Source organism: Osmia lignaria, chromosome 13 (assembly GCF_051020975.1).
Source record: "Osmia lignaria lignaria isolate PbOS001 chromosome 13, iyOsmLign1, whole genome shotgun sequence".
Classification (NCBI taxonomy): Eukaryota; Metazoa; Arthropoda; class Insecta; order Hymenoptera; family Megachilidae; genus Osmia; species Osmia lignaria.
In genome coordinates this window covers 3,693,976-3,720,346 of record NC_135044.1, presented here as the reverse complement: position 1 = coordinate 3,720,346, position 26,371 = coordinate 3,693,976, and the positions used below count along the sequence as shown (strand labels likewise).

The 26,371-nt window shown below is 41.8% G+C and overlaps 1 protein-coding gene across 2 annotated transcripts in view; it reads left to right on the top strand.

Moving 5' to 3' along the window:
- Positions 1-57: 57 nt before the first annotated feature.
- Positions 58-26,371, top strand: part of LOC117601888 (uncharacterized) — an 86,165-nt gene continuing 59,851 nt past the window's right edge. Inside the window, exons 1-4 of one of the 2 annotated variants that reach the window (XM_076691554.1) lie at positions 58-2,444; positions 2,522-2,723; positions 4,819-5,262; positions 21,620-22,248. In XM_076691554.1, coding sequence (XP_076547669.1) covers positions 22,214-22,248 — 35 coding nt within the window. In that variant the 5' untranslated portion in view covers positions 58-2,444; positions 2,522-2,723; positions 4,819-5,262; positions 21,620-22,213. Of the gene's footprint in view, positions 2,724-4,818; positions 5,263-21,619; positions 22,249-26,371 lie in introns of both variants that reach the window. The other variant, XM_076691555.1, reaches the window with a different exon arrangement.

Here is a 26,371-nt window from a genome sequence, read left to right as displayed (position 1 = left end):
TATCGGTGCAGGAGAGAGTGAGAGAGAGAGTAAGAGAAAACAACCGTGAACAGTGGCGAAAAAGAAAGCAACCATACACATACAACAGAAACACACACGAGGAACATACACACCCGCCTGCGAGAAATACGCGCGGAACATCACAGAAACAAAGACAGACAGACAGGTCAACGATAAAAAATAGGAAAGAACAGCGAAAGAGAGAGAGTGAGAGAAAGAGAGAGAGAAACGCGTAGCTAGCACCATACGAAACCAACCAGCCGAGAATCCGTAAGATAAGTAACAGGAGAAAGAAAAGAAAAGAAAAGTACACGAAGAAACGCGAAAAATCGTAGGGCAAAGAGAAACTGCTCGATGGGCACGCAGAAAAACCGTTGTCTCGCTATAACTTTTTTGAGCGCAGCACCGTCAAATCACCTCGAACACATCCCAAACAAAGCTTCGTAGTGAAACACTCTGTGTATTTATTGTACTCGAGGAAGATAATGAAGAAAAAGTCATTCCCTTTACGCTGTGTATCACCGTACAACCCCTTCCGTACACCCTCGACTCGTTTGATCCTTGTTGCTGTCACACCCCTTCGATACAATCTCACTTACCCCCTTTTTTTTTCCTTCGCCAGTTAGTCATAACCCAGCTAGAGATGATCAGCTTGAACCGTTGTTTACGTTGTAGCAAGTGCACACGTGTCACGTATATCGGGGTCAATTTCGCATCAGCTGTTACAGATCGAAGTCTCTTGTCACCCTTATTGTCCGTCTAATTGTCTCCCCCGAAAAAAACACCGATCGATCCGTATCCGAAAAATTTCTCCCACCTGTCCCAGCCATCTTTCCTATACAACACAACCCCCCGACATTCCCGTATCCCTAACACGTCCCTGCAAGCGAACTAGCGTTGATATTCGTAATACTTGTTATACATAAACTACACATAATGATTATTATAGTAAACGATACATAAAGTATGATATATTTCTCTATCCATTAAGAAGGAGGATGCAAGCAGCTGTTGTTTCTGGTGGAACGATGAGAAACATGCAACGCAAACAAAATAAATAATAATAATAATAAAAAAAAATGGTGGTAAAAAAGTAAAAAACATATAATGTACGCGACAAAGTAACGAAATACCGAAAGTGTACTGTATTACATGGAAGAATACAAACGCAGCCCCGCATATTGCCCAGTGAGCACGTCGTTTTGTACGCTTGGGAGTTGTGAGGTCGTCTGAATAAACATTGTCTGGTGAATTATACAGAACTTCTCGTCTCTTATTCAAACGTCACCTTCTTATAATCCTCATCATTCATCAAAGTTTTTCAACGGATCGTTGGTTTGTTTCAAGACACGTTACAACGCTCGACAAATAATTGAGAGATAATAACAGCAGAGCAATTTGAAACATGCAAGATAGCATAAACGATTTAAAATAGAGAATTGAAGAATTACATTGAACAATCGATTTGGAATATCTTTAACAATTCATATTAGAAACCTGTCCGACCAAAGAGGATTATTTCTACTGCATCCGATCAACCCTACGATATCAAAGTCAAGTTTTAATCTATCAAAGAATAATCAGTCAATTTTGATCATCTCCTCTCGATTTATTATACTCATCCACGTGAACACGATCCATCATCCCATAAAAAAAAAAGAAACAGGAAGTCGAAAATCAATGTTCCAGCGTTAGGAGGATAAATTACGTTAATTAATTGCTGCACGAGCGCACGAACGTTGCATAATTGAGCCGGGGGAAGAAAGCGAGGAAGGGGTAAAGGGGGGTTTGTTCTTCTACGTGTTCCAGGAACGGGCAATGTTAGCAACAACAACAAATTCTCGTAGCGGACAGAGGCGCGTGGCACCCCGTGGGCGTTGGTTGCCACGCAACCAGTCTCACCTCTCTCTGTGTCCTATTCTGAACTTTCCCCTTGCATCTGCACCATACCCCTTTGCCAGCGTTGCAATATATGGTGCATCCCCTCGGTATTAAGGCACGCGCGCCCACCTTACGCTCGTTGCAAATTGAAACGTAGGCGGAAAGAACGTCAGGACTCGTAATGATGGAATTATCCTGCCGCGTCAGGTTGTTTTCACTGGGATTTCTTCTTTCTCTCTCCTTTCCTTTCCCTACCTTCTTCTCGTTTTATTTTATGCTATTACGAGTAATTTGCAATTATTGCAATCATCTTCTTGCAATTAGAGGATTTTTTCGTTAATTTATTTTTATTGAAATCAAGAAGCCAACTACGAGTTAAATGAAATTATTATAAACTGTTTTTCTTTTTTTCTTAGCTATTTGATGATATTTAAATTAATGTTATAGATTACTGATGACTCGACGATAGTTAATGTATTAACCACAGATACCAATATCCCTTCCCATTCGAAACCACAGCCCAGAAATATCACTCAACACCCAACAACTAAATCGTATCAGGAGTAAGTACCAATTAGCGATCAAATCAAATTCCAAGTGTTGTATCTCAAAGGAGCCTGTGCAATCTCTCGGTTTCTAGATCCAGGATCGAGAGATCGGGACGACCTAGCAGCTGGAACAAAGATCGATAGCCACGAATGGCATAAAGCGGCACGCTAACCTCGTTCATACTCGGAATTCAATTATCGGCTGGCCGATGTCGGCCATTGTCTTCTCAAAGGATTCGTTCCAGCGGATGCTCTGGACTCGAGGCTACCCTTGAATACCACTACAGGCTACATGTAGGATAGGTTTCTCGTGTAATACATTTTTATCTCACAGTTTTGATCACTTTTCTTATTTAAAGTGGTAGACTTAAATTTCTACTGAATTAGGAGAAAAAATAGTGCAGTTTTTTATATACCGAGTGTTTCATGAATTCATTTAAACTATTTTCTTAGAAATGTATAAGAATTTATTGAGTTAATTTTAGAGCTGAATTTCAGAATAACGTTTACCAGTGTTCCAAATTCTGAAACACAAGGACAAAATAATTATCACCATGTCATCGCCATGATTCACGAAATAAACTGAAAACCTATATTCTCGTTCAGAAAATCCCCGGAATCCCTATCGACAAACAGAATCATCTTTCCGAAAAAAGGGAACGAAGAAGAAACGGGACGACCTCGCGTTCATTTGCACCTCGCAACTACTGATGGGTTCAAGTACAAATAGGTTCGAGGATTGACCTTCTACATTCGAATTCCCTAGAAATATTTCGAATAAAAGAAGCAATATTTTCAAGTAAACTCAAACTTAAAAAAAAGATATTCAATCCTTCTATGAATGCCTTAAAAATTGAAGGAATCGAGGTTTTATCCCATTGAGATTTTACCCCGGTCTTTCCTTCGTTTCGAACTTGATCCCATCACTACTCGCAACCACTATAGATTCCTTCGTCGAAAAGTACACAAGGGTTCAACCAGTCCCATTCTCGAATCGAGCAAACACAGGATCGATGTGTGAATCGACCTTAAAGCAGCCGGTTCGCTGGCAGCCGCTTGGCCGAGGAGCTCGTTCAAGGTCCGTGGACGAGGTCGCAGACACGAGTTCGAGAACGAACAGCATCCCCCCTTGGTGAAGAGAAACCCTTCCCCCTTATCAATGCGCGAGACAACGAGGCGGCGGATGTGGAGCTCAATGAGAGTTCGCATCGGCCTCTTCGCTCTTTCCGCTTCGAGTGGCGCGGTTCTCGCACTTTGTCCTCTCTGCTTTTTCCTTTTTTTACCTTCCTCCCCTTTCTGTGTCTGTCGGCGGGCGCAAGAAGAGAAACGAGAGCAAAAAGATCCGTTCAACGAATTCCGCCAAGGATCAACGATTAATTTTGATAAAAGTAATTAAAGTCATTGGAACACTATTTGAAATACGTCCACGATTGTTTGTTCCTTCAGGATAGCTGAAAACAAAGATTCGACAGATGATGTGCAATCGAATCGCTAATGAGATGTTCCTCGAAAATCCAATAATCTGTTCGAGCAAACAAACGTCAGTAGGTGACAACATGACACCTCGCGATGCTTCATTAATCCCTGATAATTCCCAGATAACGACGAACAAAGTTCCGATGGACTTAAAACGAACGCCAAATTACTGGAAGCTGGATTACGTCTGTCACGATCTACCAAGAATCAGCAGTATTCTATCTTGAATCGATGATTCTTTTATCCTTATTCTTATTCCATTATTCTTACCTACCAGGGTTTCAAAAGAATTTTAAAAACACAAGAAGATGGAAATTAGGAAGAATATAATTACAGTCGTTTCTCGTTTAATGATTAAACATTAGCGTCCGGTTGCTAAGAGATACTTTTAAGAATTGTGACAACGATATTGACAGAACACGAGTGCAAAGGGGAGAAGATCGGAAGGGAAAGGGTGACAAAAGGGATCAGTGAGCAAACATTTAAGCGGGACACGTTATTGGACGAAAGTGCTTCGACCAAGGTCCTTCATTTGCATCACTATAGCTGACGACATACAGAATACCTATGCACGTGGATAAGACGTCACTGAATTGCTTCGAATTTTATTTCAGCTCTAAGAGTGTTGAAAATATTCGAACTCTTGAAATATCAATTAATAATAGAATCGAAGGGTGCAAAAATGTGTACAAAGATTTCAGACATCATTAATTGCAAATCCTCATTAATACATCTTATCAACATATAAAAAGAAAAATCTTGGAAAAGGAAAACAAAATCATCCCAGCTTCCATGTTGAAAGCAATAAATTCACCCTTATCCCTTTTTCTCTGCGAAACCTTTCAGATCTGGCAGGATCGATACGAGGTTGGTTGATCGGAGTTTTTAGACTGATTTTTTATCATTCTTTTAGGTTGGAACGTGTCGATCGAAGGGTGCCAAGACGCTTCCCCTTTATTGGACCCGTGCCGTTCTTCCGGGTTAACGTTCCCTCGTCTTTCGAAGCCACCCACCATCGACCAGGCGTCCACGTGGCAAGGTCGCGACCCCTCTGAGAAGCAACCTTGCCCGGATCTTTCTACCCCTCGTCGAAGGGAGGATTTACGAGGGTATAATACATGTATATACGCGTACTAGTGGTGGCACGCGCGTCGAAAGCTCGAAGGGGTGCTCGTGCGTCGTTGACTTTGATATTCGAACCGTTTCGTCACGAAACAGCTGCTCGTTAATGGATTACTTTATATTGTTACATTAAATTGTAGATCATTTACAGATATCGACTATCCTTCTGCTCTAGGAAATATCAGTCAACCTGGTACGATCAAGTAATACCATCGGAGGACGCTAAATTTGCTAGGTAAAGTGTGTTACTAAAAATTTCAAATTTATCCCAAGTTTCCGAGAGGTAAATTCGAGGCAAAAGATTTCGCGTTTCATTCGAAAGCTGAAGTTTATTCGACGCAATAGGGAGCAGGAAAACGTGGCATTCACCCCAGAAAGCTTTTCCACCCTCCTTGTTCGCTTTCAATAGCGTCGTTCCCCACCCTCTATATTTTTTCGTCGCCATCCACTTCGTCGAAAGGGGATGAAATCTCAAAGAGGAACTTCCGCGTATTCTTATCGTTCGATATCACCCCGTTTTCCTCGTATTTTACCGCGATAAGAGAAAATCTTTTCGTCTTTAACTTAGGATGATGTTCGGGAATCGTGACGAATGCATACGCAGGAAATGATAAGACGAAACTTTTCTTATTTCTTCTATTTATTCGTTTTCCAAATTACAAATTACAATCGGTGAATTAAAGTTTAATCAATCCGGGAGGAAAACGTAACGTCGGAAGTTTTCCACCCTAACACACTCGCTTCAACACAGTCCATCAATCTAACAGGATCCCCCATTAATACAACTCGTCCTTAATCACCAATTTCTCTGGTACAATTTTTCACGGCTCGTGTGGTTCGCGTAATCCCCTCAATTTCCGAACCGAGTCTCAAAAATTCGGCAGGGTGAAGGGTGCCAGATACTTTTACAAGTCCTATAAACACCCTTATCGGACGTTGTTTATTTTCCCTTTCGCTCGATGGATCTTACGAAGCAATGGCGATGATTCGATGCGTCTTCCGGGTTCTTAAGTCGATTAATGACACCTGGCTTCCGTCATTTTCTCGGGAAATCAACCATAAGACTGATAGATACTTTCGTTGGCTGATCTCGTCGACGTGGATCATTTGTCATCCTGCATATCGTGCGATCAGCCAGCTAAGATAAATCTTTATCTGCGGGGTTAACAACAGACCTTTCTTCTTCCCCTTTATCCTTTTTTCCCCGCCGCGATTGCTTGAAAAATGATTTGTGTAAATGAAGGCGATACGGGGTTGGTAGATACGGTTATTATTAATATTTCTAACAGTGCTCTTAAATAAATCTACACTCGTTTTTCTCGTGTCGTAACTTTCCTTTCTATTATTACCGTCATTAGTGTTGCTATTGTTAGTGTTAACACTATAACTCTATTGTTGCTATTTTAATTTCCGTAAACACTTCTGTTATAGTTGTCGAAATTGTTGTTATTTTTAATATTGCTATTGCTACTGTTTGCAACATTGCTTTACCTACATAATGTTGCAACTATCTTTGTTATTTTTGATATTATCGCTATACTTTATTGTTATTCGAGCGCTAGAAAATATTGCTGATACAAAATGAACTCAATAGCCACAAATCAAAGAAACGAGGGTTGAAACGAGGATTGTCGAATGACCCTCGTTTTCGAGCCCTTATTGTATTTCATGAATATCATTGATCCTGCCTTTTTTTTTCTACGAGATGATGGCAATATAAAATCTTCGAGGATCCAAGAGTTGCGTTGCCAAACGTGTCGCCTAAATCTTAGAAAAGATTCAATTCGAAACTTGCTCGTAAAAAGAATATTACTATTAAAAGGATTTTAGAAACACGCTGAAAGCTTAAGTGACACAACAATTTTAAAAATGTTTTATTATATTAAAAAATAGGCAGGTTTGCAACTGAAACCGTTGAGATTAAACATCAAAATTTTTCGAACGTTAAATAATGAAATTTCGTTTAATTATCGGTAAAATTTGTACGCATACGTTCGACGGAACGTTTTATGCCACTACATCATAAATTTTTATATATACGCATTATACAAGGACACGTACGACTTCGCGACACGTGTTGGAGATAACTATACTTTATGTGTCAAAAGGTGATTTGAAAACCAGTGAAAAAAATATATATTGAATCAGGAAAAAATGACCTTGGTCTTTTTTTTCTCTTCCTTTTTTTTTCAAATAAAACATTTATCGCGTGTGCGATTGCTCGCGCGATTTTGAAATAAGCAGTTGTAAATCTGCTTTGTCCTTCAAAGAAATATCGATATACTCCAACATGTAACTAACAAGACTGATCTCGATTAAAAAAAAACAAATAATAATTGAATGAATTATTCTCAATATCGTAAATTCATAAATTAGTTAATTCATATTAACTAAAAGTTGTGTTTATAAACAATCGAAATTATATGACAAGGATCGTACAATGAACACTGGACACCGTGCACTTGATCTTGAACCTTAGATTCCGAGAATCGAATATTGAATCTTGAACTTTGGTCCCCTGATCTCTGATCATCGTCTTTCAATATCGAGCCTTGAACTTTGCTGGTCGAAACCTTGATTTTGGATGATGTTCTTTAGGAATTAAACGCTGGACTTTGGAACGTGGATCAATGGATTTTATATTGGTAATTAGATAATGTAGATAATGCAGTGAAACTTTTCACTAAACGAACAGTAACCGTTTATTATTCAGGATGATGTAAAAAGAAAAGAGTTTGCGATCTACTTTTTCGCGTGAATCAAGTTTCACATATTTTATATAATAAAACGTAATGGCAACGTAACGTGATGCAATTAACCCGTACCATATAGTTACGCAAAATTATAATTACAAATATGTGAAACTTACATCGTGTTATCGTTAGTGTTTATCTAATTGCCATGTAATCGTCTCATTAATGTACATGTGCATTGTGCAACAAAAATGATTATCGAACGAACAGTTGAGTCCAGAAGTTTTCTTCCTAACAAAATTGAAGAATACGATCCTTGAATTTGTTCTTAACAATCTATCATGAATTTTAATCCACGATGCCAAATATGTTAAAACGATTGACTGCCAAAGACATCAGCGTTCCCATGGGGTGAGAATCTTCCCCTAAGAAAAGAAAGAAATCCGGGAGGGGGGGAAGGGAGGGAAACTGGATCGCAGAGGAGATATGATTCACGAGAAACCATGAACCCAAAAATGGTCGATAGAGCCAGTCAGACACGGGTAGGATAGAGCGAAGAGATGGAAGAAGATCGGGGATCGTTGCGTGCCAACGCTTAGCCGCATCTAAAGTCGGTTCACGAGTCTGTCCCTTATTGTCAAGGCTGAACTCCTCGTGTTCTTCAGATTTGTAATGTAAAAATAAACGACGACGTGACCTTGACACTCGATCGAACCTGATCTCCGTGTGTCATCAGGCGATCTGCGCAAAAAACGAGGCGTCCCGACGACGTAGTCTGGTCGTAGCTGTTTTCGACATAATGTATACCGATTTAGAAGACGCATATATAAGCAGCCTGTCCGACCGAGAAAGTCCTCTGCTTCTTTTTCTTCTCCTTTTCTCTCGTTTTCTTGGAATTAGAGGAAAAAAATGAAATCTGTTGAAAAGTGATCGCTTGTCCTCTTCATCGTTGCGGGCCATTTAGGGGACGTTTAATGGGATTTTAGATTCCCTGCGTTCTGGATTTCAACTCGAGATGTCCTGTACATTTTGATCTTTAAAAATGAATCTTATTAACGAACGGAAATGGACGGTGCCATCGGAGATGAAAAAAAGCAGCGAGAAACGTTACACTGTTAACGTGTCAGGGTATCGTTTCGTGATAATTTACCGAGGACACGACGAACGACGAGGACAATAAGGGGCAAGGCATTCGGATCGTTCCACTCCACCTGACTTATCTAGACCGAACAGATAGAATGTTGAGGTAAGCCGGAATGGAATATTGCGATCAGGGTTACAGGAAAGTGTGCCGATAGAGGATAGAAGGTGAGGTCGTCTTGAGGTCCAAGGGTGCGAAGCGCGCGTCGAATCGAGGCCTTTCTCGAATCGATAAGCATCGATTTCAAATCACCGATTGATTCATCATAAATTAACTGTAAGCAGAGTACGAGTATTTATATTACATACTGAAATTGCTTACATGTTGAGTTATCATTATGGTGACCGGAAGTCACGAACCAGGCATGAAGGATACGAAGCTCACAGACGTCTTGTGTTCAAAGGGTCAATAACACCATCGATATCGACGCTTGAAACAACATTTCTTTCTCGACATTGAAATCAAATAAGCCTCGCTGATAAATCGAATCTTTGAAGATGGAGGACGAGCACGTGATAGGATATCAAGATGGAAATAAACGAACGATTATGAGTCTTTTGTATATACAACAAAAGGAACATTTTCAACAATCGCAAAGATATATAGATCTTTTTTATTTAAATAAATTTAGAATAGTTTTAGATTTTTAGAAGTTTGAAACTTTAAAGATGTAGAGTTTCTTCGAAACTTTAGAATCTCAGAATGTAAATCCAAATATTTCCATTTTCTCTCCATTTCACAATGTGTTTACCAGAAAAGAAGGCGGACAAAAGAGGAAAGTCGACAGCGATCAAGGACAAAATGGCACGACGATAAGGGGATCATTATTATCGCGAAACACTATCGATTTCACGGCTGCCGAGTGTTTTTCCCGCCATTCGAGAGGACACGCGTTCGTGTGCAAAAATCGATTTTATCGTTCGTCGAACAGGCCTTGCGTATCCTTCGTTGAATCTTGATTCAGACTATCGTTCATTGATTCGTAGGAAAAGAAAATAATAACTTATGAATATTTTAAATGTTTCATTCGTGTTATTGGTAAAAATACATTTAATATCATCTATTTTTCGTTTAGATTTAGATTTTAGATTTTCTATCAGTTTGATTGACAGTATTGTGATTCTTAATGAAAAAAACTGAAAACGTAGGGTCATTGCATAGAAGCGGCTGACAATTAGCATTGTTTCACAACCCTAGAGACAAAATTTAGCAGTAAATTTAGCCCATTTAGCAGTTGTATTAGCATTAAAATAAGAATATTATTTATAGCTACTTGCGACACGAAATACCAAAGTTTCTACCACCACCCTCCCTACTCAAATATCTCTCGAAATCCACAATACACCAACCATTCACTCGGTTCTCCATCATTACCGCGTCCACTCGTGCGGTACTCGATGTTCACTGACAAAACGGTACTCCACATGTTCGCGTTAGAATCAACAGACCTCGCCTCCGCATCAGCCAAGGTTCGATTGCACCCAGTAATTAAGCATCGCGATGCAAAGGAAGGAAAGAGAGAAAAAGAGAGCATAAGGTGAAAGAGATCGTTTGTCCATTTCTGTCCATGGAGCGCAGAGCTTGATCGAGCGGAAAGTGAGAGGAGAGAAACTCGCTTGACATTGCTAGCGGCTGATAATCAGTGTTTGCTCTTTGTCGGCTCAAGGTTTGTCCTCGCTTTCTCAGCTCTCGGACAGTCGTAAGCTTTGAAATCGGTCATCATCGAGCGACCACGATCCTATAGATAGATCTGATTCCACGATGGTCAAGGATAACAGGGGTAAAGTTCGTTCAGATGGAACTTGTTTATCTTATTCGCTAGATATCCTCTCGCGATCTGGCGTACACGCGCGATTAGTAGACGATATCCAGATACGCTTCTCCGTGAAGTTTATAGACCGTTAACTACCCTATTTTATTGGCTTCCGTGGCGAAGAGATGACTCTTTCGTCGAGTCGCTACGAAACGATCAGGGGGAGACTTATCCCCGAGGGTTCGACGGAGAAACGATTTTTTTTATAGCTTCCTCGCGATCTTCTCTTTTCACGGGGATGTTATCCCTGTGTCTCTGTCCGATTTGAATATATTTTATCTGGGTTTAGAAATTTTTAAGCCATTCCACAATGGATTTCCAAATGGAAATTCTTACAATTTTACTTTGTCGTGAATTATTCCTCTTCCGCTATTATACGTAAGTAACGCTGTGTTGCTTCGAGATTTAAAAGAACAGACGAGGAAAGTAAATGGAAAAGCGTGCCATTAAACCGCGTGCAACCGGGTTAAAAAGGTCGTCGACCGCGGCGTCGCGATAAAAAGAGATAGAAAGGAAAATCACTACTTTCCACGATTAACCATCTGCTCTGGAGCGTTCCTCTTTTCCGTCTATAAATTTCTATTTAAATCCGAAAATTGATCTATGATTTAAAATTTGTCGGACGCTAATATCCTTGATCGAATTATCATAAAACCTCGATGATCGTCTACAAGGTAGTACAAATTACATTATACTTAATAGAATAAATTAACGCGCGCAGAAACGATAAACTGACAAATGTTGTTCTTTCCAACTCGTTGAATTATTCATGACAGTAAAATATCGATTAACTTCTGAGGGTTAAATAATTAGCTCGGATCATGATCGACGTCAGAAGCACTGTTCGATATTACATCCAATCGAACGTGAAATTAGAAGCAGTAAATTACGTTAATTAGTTACACGAATCTATTTATAAGATTATCAGTTTTCCATTTAATTTCGAATGCCATCGCTTAACCAATTACAAATTATTTTCTTAAATATCCCAGAGTTTATCGTCGATGATAAATGAAACTCGTGCTGGTATCGCGGTCCGTTAACGAAATATTGATTCCCGTTCGCACGGTTTCGTTCAATTAAAACCTTAATCAAGCGTTAAGCGTGAACCGTCGACGACACCGGTTTTCCGTGTTTCCTGATAAAACGTCATCGGGCCGGTTTATTCGTTGTCGTTCCGTTCGCGAGAGTGAAAGCAATAAAAGAGTGAAAACGTTCGCGACGTTCGTGTCACCGTCGCTGCCCATAATTTAATTAACTTATCAACACTTTAACAGCGAGGTAGAAAAATTCTTTATGAAAAAGATACGCAGGTTTGAAACACTTCCTCCGTCGATTATCGTATCTTGATTTTTATTTAATTAACGGCTAATTGACCGCTGGAATCGCGTGTACCGTGTTAATCTGTCTCGGCTATCCGAATGAATCACGCGGCGAGCGGAAACTACCGGTCGAAAGATCGATATACTTCCTGTTCGGTGATGGGTACGAATTCGTGGACTGCAGATGGACGCCGGCACTCGATTACTCACGGTCCCGTTAAAACCCGTTGATATCAGTGCAAAGCGACCCTGACTAGTCTGAATCAGTGACCGACTTACCTCGAACCTCGTCTTTGCGTAAGAATTTCTCACGTTTCCCCCCCGTGTACCAGCGGAATTTCGCGTGTTATTACGGGTAAACGTCTTCTTCCTCTTTGCTCGACGCTCTTCTCGCCATTCCTCCTCGATCCACGCCCCTCCTTCACTGACCACAGAGACAGGTCGACGACCCCTCGAGAGTCTTCCCGTTTTACTGTCACGTCGAGAATTTTCTGCTCGAGAATTATTCATTTCATCCTATCATATTTATCGTTCAATGAAACATGAAAAATCAATTTCTCTTATCTTACTTCAGTTGCAGTATTATTTTTAGGTCGCAATTTTAAAAGCTCTATCCGAAAACCTCTTAGGACCGAACGTTTCAACTTCCAAAAAACTAGTACATTTCCAAAAACAGCTCACCGTTGAAAGTACGAAAGAGACAGGAGTGAAGGAAAGAGGGAGCAGAGGAAATAAAAGAGAAAGGAGAGAGGCGACCGATCGATACCGAGCATCCCGATGAGTCGCCCCTTTCCAGACAATCGGAGTCACCTTTGCCAGGTCGTCGAACTTGAGGGATTTCCTCTTCTCCTGTCCCCTGACGAGCTGGTCATACGGTATATACTACTGGTCGACCAGCAGCGCGGGAGTACAGGCGAGGACGAGCTGATTGTTGAAGCGAAACGAGGAAGGAGTTGTTCGAGCGCGACGAGGGAAGAGCTACGTTCGAACGGGGAAAGATCGAGTGAGAGAGATGAGAGGAAGATGATGGAAAGAGGAAGAGGCAGGTGGAGGAAGAGAGCATAACTGTACCATCTATCCCGGGGCCTGGCAGCTCTTTTCAGGGTTCACGAACCCCGTCGACCGGGCCGAATTCGAAGGTCGTTGCTCCAGTTTTCGTCGTTTCGGTCAACCAGCCAACCGGGGATTTTCAGGAATGACATAATTATCGCCTCGCCATCGACGCGGTTCGTACGCCGCGTCTCTAGTTCATCGGTCAGAGATTCGAAACTGTTTTTGGCCACGATCGATAGGATTTCTTCTATTTCCGTGCGACCGTTCTAATCGTCAGCTCGACGACGGGTCGTTGAACTTACTCCGGAATCGTTCGCTCTCGTAGATATCGAGAGGTGAACGGTATTTTGGGAATGTTATTCGTCTCTCGAACCTTCGATCACAAACATTGGATTCCAAAGAATGTTTTCATTTCGTTCGTATTTAAACTGATGTACTTTTCTGAGGTGATTAAGGTAATCACCTCAGGTAATTAAGAAATTTCAAAGGAAATATTGAATGATCAATTTCAAAGTGTAGAAGTCAGGTTGTATATTTATATAAATACCAGGTCCTTTTATTACGATAGCCTACGTGTGTCGTAGAAGATTCACTTATAAAATGAAAATACTAAAAGTACCTGCTATGGTTCTCCTCGATGACGAGTATCGAAAACTTATGATAACATCGACGAACCGCGACAATAGCATGGAGTTCAGTGAACCACAAGCAGGTCAGATTTTATCGGGATTAACGACAGCGAGGAAAACGATACCGCGAATTTCGAGCGTCGACGTAGGTTCGCCATGGCCAGACACGATCAGGCGTCCACGACTTACTGTTAGATCAAGGACGATAACTCCGATGGTTATCAACGGAGAAGAATATGCCGTCCCGAAACAGCGTTCTCCGTACGTGAATCGCGAATATAATTGGCAGAAATATGAAAGGGACGCGACGAATTTTCGTGTTCTTCCGCCACTCTGCGACCGTTTATTAAAATATTGACCCTTACTACTTCTTGAACGATGGACATTTTTGTTTTCTACATTTTTACGCTGTTCCTTTAATTTTTCATTGAATTTCTTTCGTATTAAAAGAACATCTGGAAAGTAAATTTTGTAATTTATAGTATACGATAAAAGATACACGCGAATAGGTGGGATGTACGAAAATATTTACGAATGATATATAGTGTATCTTTAAAGAGCTCGAAGTTCAGGCAATGTTTCTTTTAGTGTTTTTAAATTAAAAGTCTGTACTTTATCTACGGTGTTTTTCGACGGTTGTCGCAATTTTTCGAGGAGCACATAAAGAAAACATTTCTTAAGCAAGAATTTATTGTGTTTGTTGGAATGAAAGAAAGGAAAAGGAAGGTAGAAGATAGAAAGCATCGGTTATAGTCCACCTTGACTCACGATTCCATCGTGCCACTACTGAAAACGTGATGATAATTAGCGACTAACGCAGATAAGAGCCGGGGGCGTAATTCTATCGGTTGTTTCGTACAAACGATAAGACCCAGCTTGGGTTCGAGACGAGTTCAAGCGACCCTGAAAGTTCAAGAACGCCGGGTGAACGTCCGCAAACAGCGATTTCGCCCTTCGCGGTTTACCGCTACTCCTTCCGACGATGTATCGGTGTGTCCCGTCTCGGATATCGTAAGCCGACTCGGCTGTCCGCTCCGACAAATGTTAAACAAACAGTTCGTCTTGCGACGTATTTATAACTATTGCGATAGCCGGCCATCCAAGCCGATAAAACACGCAATGAGAACTTAGAAAATTTCAATGAAACATTCCTCCTTTCAAAGAAGGACCAGTCATTTTGTATCAAGGATATCGATCAAGCATTTATATAGTCATCTTCGTTGAACTTTAAGCTTTAAATTGATATACCGTGAGAGGTGTTTCCAGATACTTTTATGTGATGAAACCGTGTCGGACTCGCTGCGTTTCAAAATCAGCCATTTAAAAATTTTCATTCTGATCACTAACGAGACTCAATAATTATTTTGCGAATATCGCTCGAAAAACTGCTAACAGTTTCTTTTTAGAGCGCGTCACAGTTAAAAGGTTGAGCCTAGTTTACATTGGCAGAGTATAATACACAATTACTTTACGTGTCCTACTATCCTATTTTCTCTACCCGCGGCGTTATCCAAGAATCTTATATATATTTTTCTTCTCTTTAAATCCAAAAATATAAAATGGTGTTAACTGTAATTCGATGCGACAATTTTGTGAACGATGACGTTGCCGTTTCGGTAGCACAAAGAAGGAAACAACATGCTTCACCTTCGACACGCGGCTAGTCACTCTTCGTTCACGGGCATAAATAAAAGAGAACATTGAACCCTGCTTACGAACTGCCACAAAAGTGGCCAAGAAGCATTTGCATATCTCGTACAACAGGCCTCGTTTAAGAACGACTACCATGACGCACCTCGGAACAGTTCGATCCTTTTGACCGGAAAAATGTGAAATTTTTACAAATTAATTAAATTATTTGGTATCAGCAATGAAATTAGTGCGAAAGTATGCACGATAAAATAAAGAAGTCGTCCGTTTCATTCGAACGGAGGTCTTCGTGGAAATCGAACAATGGCAACCGGCAACGGTCGCTCGAACGTGGAATATTCAAGGTCAACCAGCACCCATGACCTCGAACTGGAAAAGGCAAGAAAAGGGCTGACGGGCTGACGAAGGAAACGTAACTCGATAACCATCGGTATAATGCCTGATTTTCGAGGGTCATCTGCATTGAAATCGAATTCGAGACCCTTAACTTAAAACGAGTCTTATGCAAAATTTCCCCCATGAAAAAGGAAAGGGATTTGAACTGTGAACCTTTCGATTTCCACTTAACTGTAATTAAACTTTAATTGTTAATATCTTTCAAACAATCTACCCTCAAAATGGGGTACAGATGTGTTCAGCTTGAAGAATTCTATACGGTGACAAAGTTTCATTAATAATTTTTTTTTTTTTAAGAACAAATGCATAAGAGAATCATTTGAAAATCGCAAAGTCATCGATTGCGATCAATTATTGTAGGTGTTAATATAGCGATTTCATGGCAAATCATAATTCGATTTATGGAATAAGGTGGCCTAATTTATGGGTTAGTCCGTCGCCTAATTAATCGGTCTCGGTTCCCGGAAACATCGTGGCGTTACGTGGTGTGGCATTAGGAAGAAGCCCGCAGGGTCGTTGACCGTGCTCCTTAACTGGTATATTTTCGTCATCGAGAGAGAAGGAAAGAGAACTTTGGTTCGCTTTCGTGCTCCGTTTCGAGCCACGGGTCACACGAATCCACCCCAGAGCTTCCATTATTCAAGCTGACAGAACGACGCGCTCGAAACAGCCAATTTTCCGACGATAAACCATTCGTTTTTTCGGTTAACAAGAAAGTTGACTAGCGATTTAGAATCTCTTCTTTTCTCCCTTCGAAATAAACGAAAACAGTTGCGCAGATTTTTCTTAGCTCCAGTTAACTTCGTTTCAATTTTCAAACTAACGATGGATACGAGACGGACGATTTTTCTCCTGATAAAATATTCATTTCCTCCGCTAATAGAGAAGTCGATCGGTGATTTAGAATTCCGTGGTATTTCGGGATAGCAACGGAAGAGAATAAATCGACAGCTATCCAGAAAACGACTGCAACTTCTAATTGGAGTATGGAATATTCCTGCTCGTGAAAAGAGTCGTTTGTGACTAATTGATTGCCGCGATTCTATTCCAGGATGGTAAATAATTGATAAGCGTTCTAAAAACGATTTCAAATTCTAATCAGAAAAGCGACAGGTAAATAATTTCTCGTGCTGTGAAATCGCAGGAAAGCTCAGAAATATTTTCCGATTTGCACGCAAAGAGGTTGCTTCCTGTCGGATAAAAAAATAAAACGAAGAGGAACAGAATCGTGCAGCATGAACTAGATTCGCGCAATTTTTTTTTTTTTTTCCATAAACATCAAGCTGGAGCTGGTTGCCGATGAAATTCATAGAGAACTCTCACCGTGAAGTGTCGAGGGATATGTACGAAGCATAGTTTACATCGCGGCAGTGCCGAGCGGAGCGGTTCAACGACCGACACGGTTTCGCTCGCGTTCGAATCCGCGGCCAACGAAACGTCACGCGCCACGCGATTACGTGCGCGTGTTACAACCAGCCACATTCATACACAGGTACACACGAAATTATTCGTATAGCAGCATGTTCACGGATAAAATAGATATACCAGGCTGAATGAAAAACTTGCTCGAAATTTTCTTTCAACACTTTGACGAGCACATTAAGCTTCTGCGATTCTTCTAATTTTAGAAAACCAATATTCATAAAGATATTTTAATCTCCTTTTCTGAAACTCTACTTCATCTACGTCGATCTCTTGTCGTTTTTTATAATCTATTCTCTTTGGGAGCTTTTGTCTCTTCTATAATTAATTTCTTTTAAAATACTCATTTACAAATCAAACGCAATGCTGAAATACTTTGAACGAAAGCGTGTTGAGAAAAAAAAAGAAATGTGTCAAGACGTTCCTCGAATAAACCGCGTATTCTCAAAGGAGGACAACTTTTCAAGGGACACGTTTCTCTCTAGTTTCTTGCGGGGGAAATAAAAAAGGGAAACATTTCGCGAAACAGGCAGGGTAACGAGCGTGTAAACGTGAATTTACGTTCTGTCGGTCGAGCGGGGGTGGTGCAATTAGACGGATTGAAAGCGGTCGTTTTTGCTTAAATAAAATTGCGAGCGACGGCTGGACGAAAGAATGGTCCTCGCGGTATAATGTCGGTGCAAAGAAGAGAGGAGAGGAGAGAGAAAAAGAGAGTGAGCCCAGAGTGTTCTCGGGTGCAACGACCGCTGCATCGCGAATTCCAAGCAAGGAGTACTCTTCGAGTTCCGCGCGTGCAGCATCAGACTGAATAATTTTCAGCTTAGAAATCGACGACGATCCCGAAAATCGATTCGTTTTATAAACATTAAGTAGGGCGGCTCACTTTCTCCTTCCGCTAATTGCAATTACTCGATTTTAAATTCGCTTTCAGTCCAATATTTTAAGATTTCGCCCCTGTTTCTTCGGATATTACTTTTGGAACTCCTGAAAGTTTCTCAATTAAAAATTTGAGTAATTATTTCTAGATCTGAGTTACGATCGACCCAACCATCGCTTTATCCTTAAAACGTAACTCAGCAAGGAAACTACCATTACTTTCTCTCAATTACGTCTTCCAAACTGTACGATAAACGCTGGACTCTGATCAAAGCCTACCAACCCGAAAAGTGACGAGGCTGAATTAAAAAGAATTTATCACTTTCGATCGCGAGCCGATGACCTATCATTCTCGGAACGAGCAACACACGGGTCTGCACTCGAAAAAGCACTCAGACCAGCCGAAGAGTCGGGGGTGTATCTAACGCGGGTTTCAGTAGCCGCTGATCGTAAAATACATTTTGAGAGCACGCCTAAAAATGTATCGAGAGCAGTATGTTAAGTACTCCAGAGCAACGAGGAAGAGAGACAGATCGTAAGAGGGGAAAATAGAGGGCCATAGAACGCACGGTGAACGAACTGCCAACTCGTTTTCGAACGGCAGACCGTATAATTGCGAGTGCTCGTCGCGGTTCAATCGGCAAATGGGTCTTGGCAAAAATCACGTGATATCTAAATCGTGTCACGAACGACTTCCACGAATCGCCGGTTTTTTTTTCACCTGTTAATTGAAACCACAAGTGTATCCAGTGTGTATCTCTAACTAAACACGCACGCACGGAGCGTTCCACTTACGGTCGACCCGTATTCCAATTTGTCTACGAGTTGGTCTATTTTTGAAAACTACCAGATCCGTACACACCGTACACCGTAAAAAATATCGTTGCTTTCGTGTAGCATGATTTTGAAGAAATGCTGATATCGATATCGCGGATCGTTTAAACCCGATCGATGCATCATCGATAGCGAACCTCGGGGTCGGTTAATACGGATCAACGATCATCGGCCATGGGTCAAAGGTTGAACGGTGGCTGTGAACGCGGCATAATCGTCTCAGCGAGCGAGTTGAAGCGTTCGAGCGGGCGCAAACGTGACCTAATACGGGGGCAGTCACCTCTGCTCGCTCCATAGTGCCGCAATCGCGAGGGGGTTCTATTTGTATCTCGTTACTTCCGAACGGCCGTTTCGACGACACCGCAGAACCATCCATCGCGTGCTCAGACTTCATCTATCTCTTTTAATTGCATTCGAAAAAGAAGATATCGATGGTTCTTAATTCGTAGAATTAACCCTTTCCTTATCGAGCGGCGAGCTCGAACGTCGAGATGGTTTTCGCTACTTTTAATTTGCCTTTCGTTTCTCGAACGAATTTCGACGGTAAAGAAATAAGTAAAAAGCATGTTCGCGTGGATGTTACACCGCGTCGATGACGCAATTCTCACGTTCTCTTTATTAACGGTGAGCAAGGAAAAAATGTTGCGACCACGTAACTGGTTGGAGAAAAAGGCGAGAGAGTTAAGAGAGGTCGTTGGCCACGACGATGCTCGGTCTCGACTCTCTTCAGCCCCTTTCGCTTCTTCGTCGTCGACTCGCGAGCTCGGTTCACCGTATCGCTTCGCTTTTTTTTTCCACCTCAAAAACCCTTTCACGGATTAATTAAACGTTTCCTCTATTCGCCGCGTCCGCGACGCTGCGTTTTCATTTCGCCACTTTCTAAGCAGCCTCGCGACCGACCATTCAACTCGACGACAGAGAAACGAAAATAGGTGAGAAAGTAACGAAACGTGGAAACGGAGAAATTAAAACGGAGATTTTCCTTGAAATTCGTCTCCTCCTCTCGATGCAGTTTTTAATTGCTCGGGAATATAATTAAATAATCGAGGAAATCTCGTTGTTTCCAAGTTTTAAGGTTAAGGGTTGAACTTGGAGACAATGCGTTATCCGGAGAAGAGTAGAATACGCAAGGGACACGACGAAGAGGCTCCGGGGCGCCTCGCCGTGGCAACGACCTCTGGCCACTCTCGTCGCGACGCCCGCGCCAAAGCTGACCAACGGAGCCACACTTGCGCTGAATAGTGGCCAGGACGTTGACACAGCCTCCTCGCACGCCTGCTAACACTGCCCCCGGGAACGCAGCGAGTGCACCCGCCAGTGAAAAAGTTCCTCCTCGAAGGAGACGACCGTGATTACTCGGCTCGACTCGGTTCAGGCTCGCATCGAGGTCAATCCTTTCTTAGCCGGTCGAAGCTTCTGGACGCGCGTGCCCGCCTTCTGCACTCGCTGACACGTGCTCGAATAGTTATGGATCGTTAACGCGTAATCTCAACTCCCTCGATCGTGGGAACAAGCTATTTAACATGGAATTTTAGTAGAAACTAAAGATTCTTCAAATTCGAGGGTGGTTGATTATGGTTGCTTAACTCCGCGGACGGCGGACCACAGAGAGAGCCTCGATTTCAATTTAATTTCGAATTTCAGTTTTTACATTTCTTCATTATTCCTCTGAAAAATTATTTTTCTTTTTAATGTATCAAAGTCTTTCATTTCAGTTTAGGTAAGTTTGGGTCTCGATCGACCAAGATTTCTCTGTTCCAGTGTTAACTATTCCAACTTTGTCTATCCTATTCTAACCAAGTATCCGGATAAAATGGTTAAAAATAATTCGAGAAAGAAGTCGGACATAGAGAAACGAACAGAGCACGGTTCTCGTTTCGGAGTACGCGTTCCGTTTAGCTGTACCTTTTCAATTAACACATCGCCCACTCTCGAAATATCGTTCGTTTAGAAGGCGAACCGTTCATCCTGTGTGAATCACTTGGACCACGTAACCTGAAAATACCGAACGAGTTCACGAAGAACGCTTGGAAAATCGAGTTCATTGTCCTGCGTTCACCGAACGATCTTATCGGTTCACGATCCACCAATGTAACAGCGCAACGACTGATATCGCCGTCCGATAGAATTGTTATCGATATACGTAAAAATTAATTCCAACTATCGTGAGCATTCTTGATACGCGATATAATATCGTACGTTTTCTGTTGACCGATGCTTCGAGCCGTTTAAACGATTCCACGAATAATTTCTATCCGATATCGAGCATTCCTTTTTCCATGCGAATCAAACATCCTTTGTTCCCCGTGAATTGCCAGCATTTTCCATGGAAAATATTTCACCGAGGCACGGAATCGTTTTCGAATCGTCGTGGAAACGAAAATCGCGTCGCCGCGCCGTGTGGAAACGGATCGGATCGATGCATTCGATAGAAGGCTAAAAATATCGGTGCATGGTCGCGTTTATACGGGCGTCGAGTGTCGTCCTGTGTTAAAAGGAAGCTCTTCGAGTCTGGGGTAACAGGAAATCGGACACTGAAAAGCTGGTATCGACGTTACCGAGGATACAGTTTGGTAATTGTGACACCCGTTAAGACGATAACGCGCGCGACAGGTGATTAAGAATATCGTGTGTCTTTACACATCCGTTGTTTGCGATACAACATCCTGGGATCGTTAACCCTTTCGCTACCGAAGAGAAGACATGACGCATGGAAATGAATAATTGAATTTAACCTAACCGTGATATCGTTTTTTGTTTCAGCTGGCGAAAATTCCCTTTCGAAGTACATACGAGGATCGAAGGGAAAATCTTGCGCAGCAGACCCAAAGTATGGTGGAAGTAAAAAAGGAAGGAAGCCTGGTTGATGGAATGTCCACGGTTCAAGGCCAAACCGTCCGGTCACGGTTTTACGTGGAAGCATCGTCATACGTGATTCGATTAATTATTTTCACGTTCGCCTGGTTTGTTCTTTCCTTTTCCTCTGTTTCTCTCTCTCTCTTTATCTAGCCACCACGTAATCGTCTTACAGGCAGCTGAAACGCGGAACGTTGGCAAAAATAACGTAATTTATATGCGAAGCGGATAAGAGCGGCTTTGCAGCGGCCGAGCCGAAGCTGACCGGGTCGTCCATGTGGAGTTCAAGGTCGCTGGGTATCGAAGATATCCTTTTTTTTTTTTTTTTTTTTTTTTTTATACGCAAAAGCCACCACGATGGATGGGCATCGCGCAAAAGAGATACCGCGAGAAATCGGTGACAGGGGGACATTTATCTGTTAGTGTTGGATAAGAAGAACATTCGATTAACCTTCGGACACCGGATACTCGAGGAACGACACAGGGTCATTTTGATCCAAGATGGAAATTCAGATATCACTTCAGAAATCGCTAAGGTACATTTATCTGAGGAAAATAGAAAATTTGTAAAATGACTCGACATTCCTATGAAAAAAACGAGGCGTAATGAAACACGTGTCCAGGAAGTTAGGTTTTATTAGTAACAGAGAATAAACGTTTAGATTGGATCGAGGTTATCGGGAGGAAGTTCATGGCGAACGGATTTACAGGTGGCCGTTTTTATCACCTCTACGAGATAACCCACCAGGCCTGTACAGTATCAGGAATAGCAGTAGCTGGTGCGAGCCAATTAGGAAATGAGATTTACGTGGGAAACGCGTTTACGCGCGATCTCGCCCTCATGAATATGCAAATGACCCGTAGAAATTATTCGCCCGATGGTAGACGGCAGTGTGCGCTTGCACCGGCAAAAGCCTGACGAGGTGCGAAAGAACGAGATTTTTCCTTTTCACCTGGTCCCGTTAACCGGTCACCTGGACGCGCAAGGGTTACCCGATAGCCGTGCAATTTGATGATTTTATACAAACGATTAACAAACATTTCTAGCTGGAATTGTAGTTTATTTATATTATTTATATCAATGATATATTTCATTTTGCATGAAAAATATTAATAACATTCTTCAAACCTTAAGCTTTAAATTGATACGACACAAGTTTTATTTCGTGATACTTTTATTTCATAAATTCTACATTTTATTTTACAGTACACTGATCTTAATAATATTCATTATTTCCGCATACAATGAAGGTGATTATTTTTTCTTCTTTACCACGGAATCGTTTCCTTGTAAGAGGTCACATCGTGTGGTATCTGAATTTTCATAGATCCTCCGGTGAAGTGATCAACAGTTTCCAGAGAAACGTTATTAATAATCATTATTTACAAACATGACGCAACGCGGTGGCCGCTGCAACAGGTTAGGAGTCCTTTACAGTTACTCGCTGCAGTTCGTTGCATCCTAACGGAACCGTTGCTGTTCCGGAAACGTCGCGAAGAATCCGTATCCGTTCGATTACGTAACTGCTCTCGATGCCGTTGCACTCGAATAACTTCGGACGTTCCACCTACAAGAAATCTTTTTTTTTTTTTATTACTTACCACAATTAGGTAGATACTTTTCAGGAACACGTACGAAGTATCGGAGAACGATTGAATTGTCTAACGCGTAACACGAACTTCGGAGTAAAATCTTTCCAGAGAACGTTCACGATTACGGTAATAATAATAGAATTGACTGCCCGATAATGGCTGTCATTAGCAAACGTGGGGTCGGTTTCAATCGCAGACTGGAACGTACGTTCCGCGAAGGGAACCGATAAAACCGTCCACCTCGAAACGGGACAAAGTCGTCATCTCGAAACGAGGCTCCGCCTGTTATCAGCTATACCCCTCGTGTTCTAGGAAGCAAAATCGCTATCATGTCCTTGGACAGCGAAATGTACGACGAAATGGCACGTGCGTGGCGTCGCGAAAGCAACGTGCGGAATTATCTTTCGATAAAATGTCCGTGGAGTGTTAGGAAGGGAAAGGGAAAAGGGTAGAAAATGGCGGGCGAATCTATCCGAAATGGAAGACGCAGAAGCGATCGAGCGGAAGAGGAACGGAAGGAGACGAAGAAGCGATGGAAATCCGATGGCGCGTGTTGTGGTATTTGCGAAACGATTTGGTATTATTATTAGTCGGATCGTTGGAATCACGCAAGGTCGGAGTCTCTGCCCCCTCCTATCGTTCCATCGTTCTTCCTCTTTCCCATGTATCGTCGTCACGATCGTAAAGACAAACGGAGAACCGAACGAGAACGTCCTTTTCATGGCCGCTAAAAACGATGACGAACTGACGAAATTGAATTTTCGGCCGCGCGTGTACATCGCCCTCGACGACCCTCGCGAAAGATCCATTCCACGCGATTAGATCGATCCTCTCCTTCGAAACATTGGAAACGCGTTCGACCGAGATAACGCGTCTGTTTCGTGGATCGACGATGAAAATTAATATCATTAATATCATAACATCATTTTCAACGTCAAGGAACCACTTCTCGGTCCTCGATCCTTGCCACCAAAGAACAGAAGCACGAAGAAATAAAATGAAAACGACCGTGCGATCGATTCGTGAGCGATAAAAATCAGGCAGAAAGCTGGCGATAAACGGTTTTATTACGCAGCGCTTAAAACTTCCGACTAACCTGATAGGGGGAATTGATACTTTTAGGAAGGACAGATAGGAGACACGATAGGGTGAAGTGTTCGAGCATCGATCGAACGTTGATTAAAGAGAGAAAGCTGGTAAAAGCGTGATCGTCGGCGGCCGATAATTGGCGCCTGTTAGGGCTCGACACTTCGGAGGCCTTGGCGTGCTCCAACAGGTTACGTGGCTCACTTCCGGCGTTTTTTTTTTTTTTTCGTGGGTCAACCCTCTCAGGATCACCTCTACTTAACCGCTGAAACGAATGCAGAACCATGACTCATTCGATCGGCGACGGCTAAGCTGCTTGATTTACGTCCGATGATTAAAAAGTCTCGAGGATAGCCTGTCCATGGAAATCGCTCGAACCGGTAGTCCGTAGAATTTCGTTGCAGAATGTCCTCTGTTCTTCCGAGCAACGAAAAAAATGATATGCATGATTCTCCTTGAAAACATCTTGAAATTCGCAGAAAAGTGTCGATTAGTCAGACGCGTTAATCGCGTGCTCTTCGGAACCGCGGCATCGTAGTTGCAACCTTCTAACGCGTCTCGTTCATTAATCAAAACGAAACGGAAACCTTGAACGTAGTTACAAAGATCTTCCACGTTTTTTCTCTTTCTCCTACTATTTTTCATTTCTTTTTTTTCTCTTCCCCTCGCTACATGAAATTTACATACTAATCGACAGACACGCTAAGATTCTCATTACTCTTCGATCGCGATCCGCGTGCCATTTTCACTTTTATTTTCTTTTCTTTTCCATTCGACACATACAGAGTAACAGGGTCAGTAAATACGTTTACGTCAGAGGTACGTCGCCTGTTTAGCGCGTTTTATCACACGTAAATAGCACGCATCACGGATATACTGCGTATCGATTTGTCATCATCGATCCCTGCCTAAATTGCGGGTCAAAGTTCAAATATCGAGGCAACGTTAGCCATGTGTCGCTTATATTTAGGTATTAAAAATGAAAATAATTTTATGTCGAATGATACTGTAGCACCTTCTACAGATTAATAGTTGAAGGAAGATAAATTTTGAATAATTCGACGGGTCAAAAGGGTTAATTTCGGTATCGAAATGGTGCAATATCGTGCAATACCGAGGAATTTCGATGCCACGTGTTGTATTCTTGTTTTCGCAGATAATTCGCTGGATTACGTGGCGATCGAAGTTAATCGAACAGCTGAATTTTAGTACCGATTAAAGAATCGATAGAGGAATCTTCGATTCCATATCGCGACCAACAAAGGTGGAAAAATTGACAATAGGAACTAATCGTTTGAATTATTGAATGAATGAAGGATCGAACGGTTCTCGTTGGTAACCTCGATATAAAGTATTGCTAAAACAGCGTTATCGTGACGAAACCAGATGGATGCAAAATTGAAAACAAGCACGGTCACGAGGAATTAAAGGAAAATTATATCGACTTCAATGTCATTCCGATGCGTCGTTTCGTGATCAATGCCGAGCTACCAAGATTTCCTCGTTCAATTTCGTAACAAATGCGAATGGCATGTTGGTCTGATTAATGGTAAACAAGAATGTCGATATCAATTTAAATAAACTTCGAAGATTTTCAAACGATAACATAAATTGAAAAATGAAAAACCTATTCTAATTTTTCATTCGATTACGACTTATCCAAATTTTCTCTTTTCTATATACTGATTTTCCGTTGATATACCAACGATAAGACGTATCAACAATCTTGTTCACCTTACTACGCGTGTCTCTGACAAATTTAACTCCTAATGCCCATCAATAAAACAAAATGCAACGAGATACGTCTTGCAATAAAGAGTGCAAACAGGGGAAATCAATCTTACGCCGGTTCTGGAATCGCGCAGAACCAAGATGTACGATAAACCTCGTCCCGATACATCGTCGTTGACACTGTGTTCTTGTTGACAACAGTTGGCGACGCCGCAAGGACAGCGGACGTGGGTACCGCGCGTGTAACGT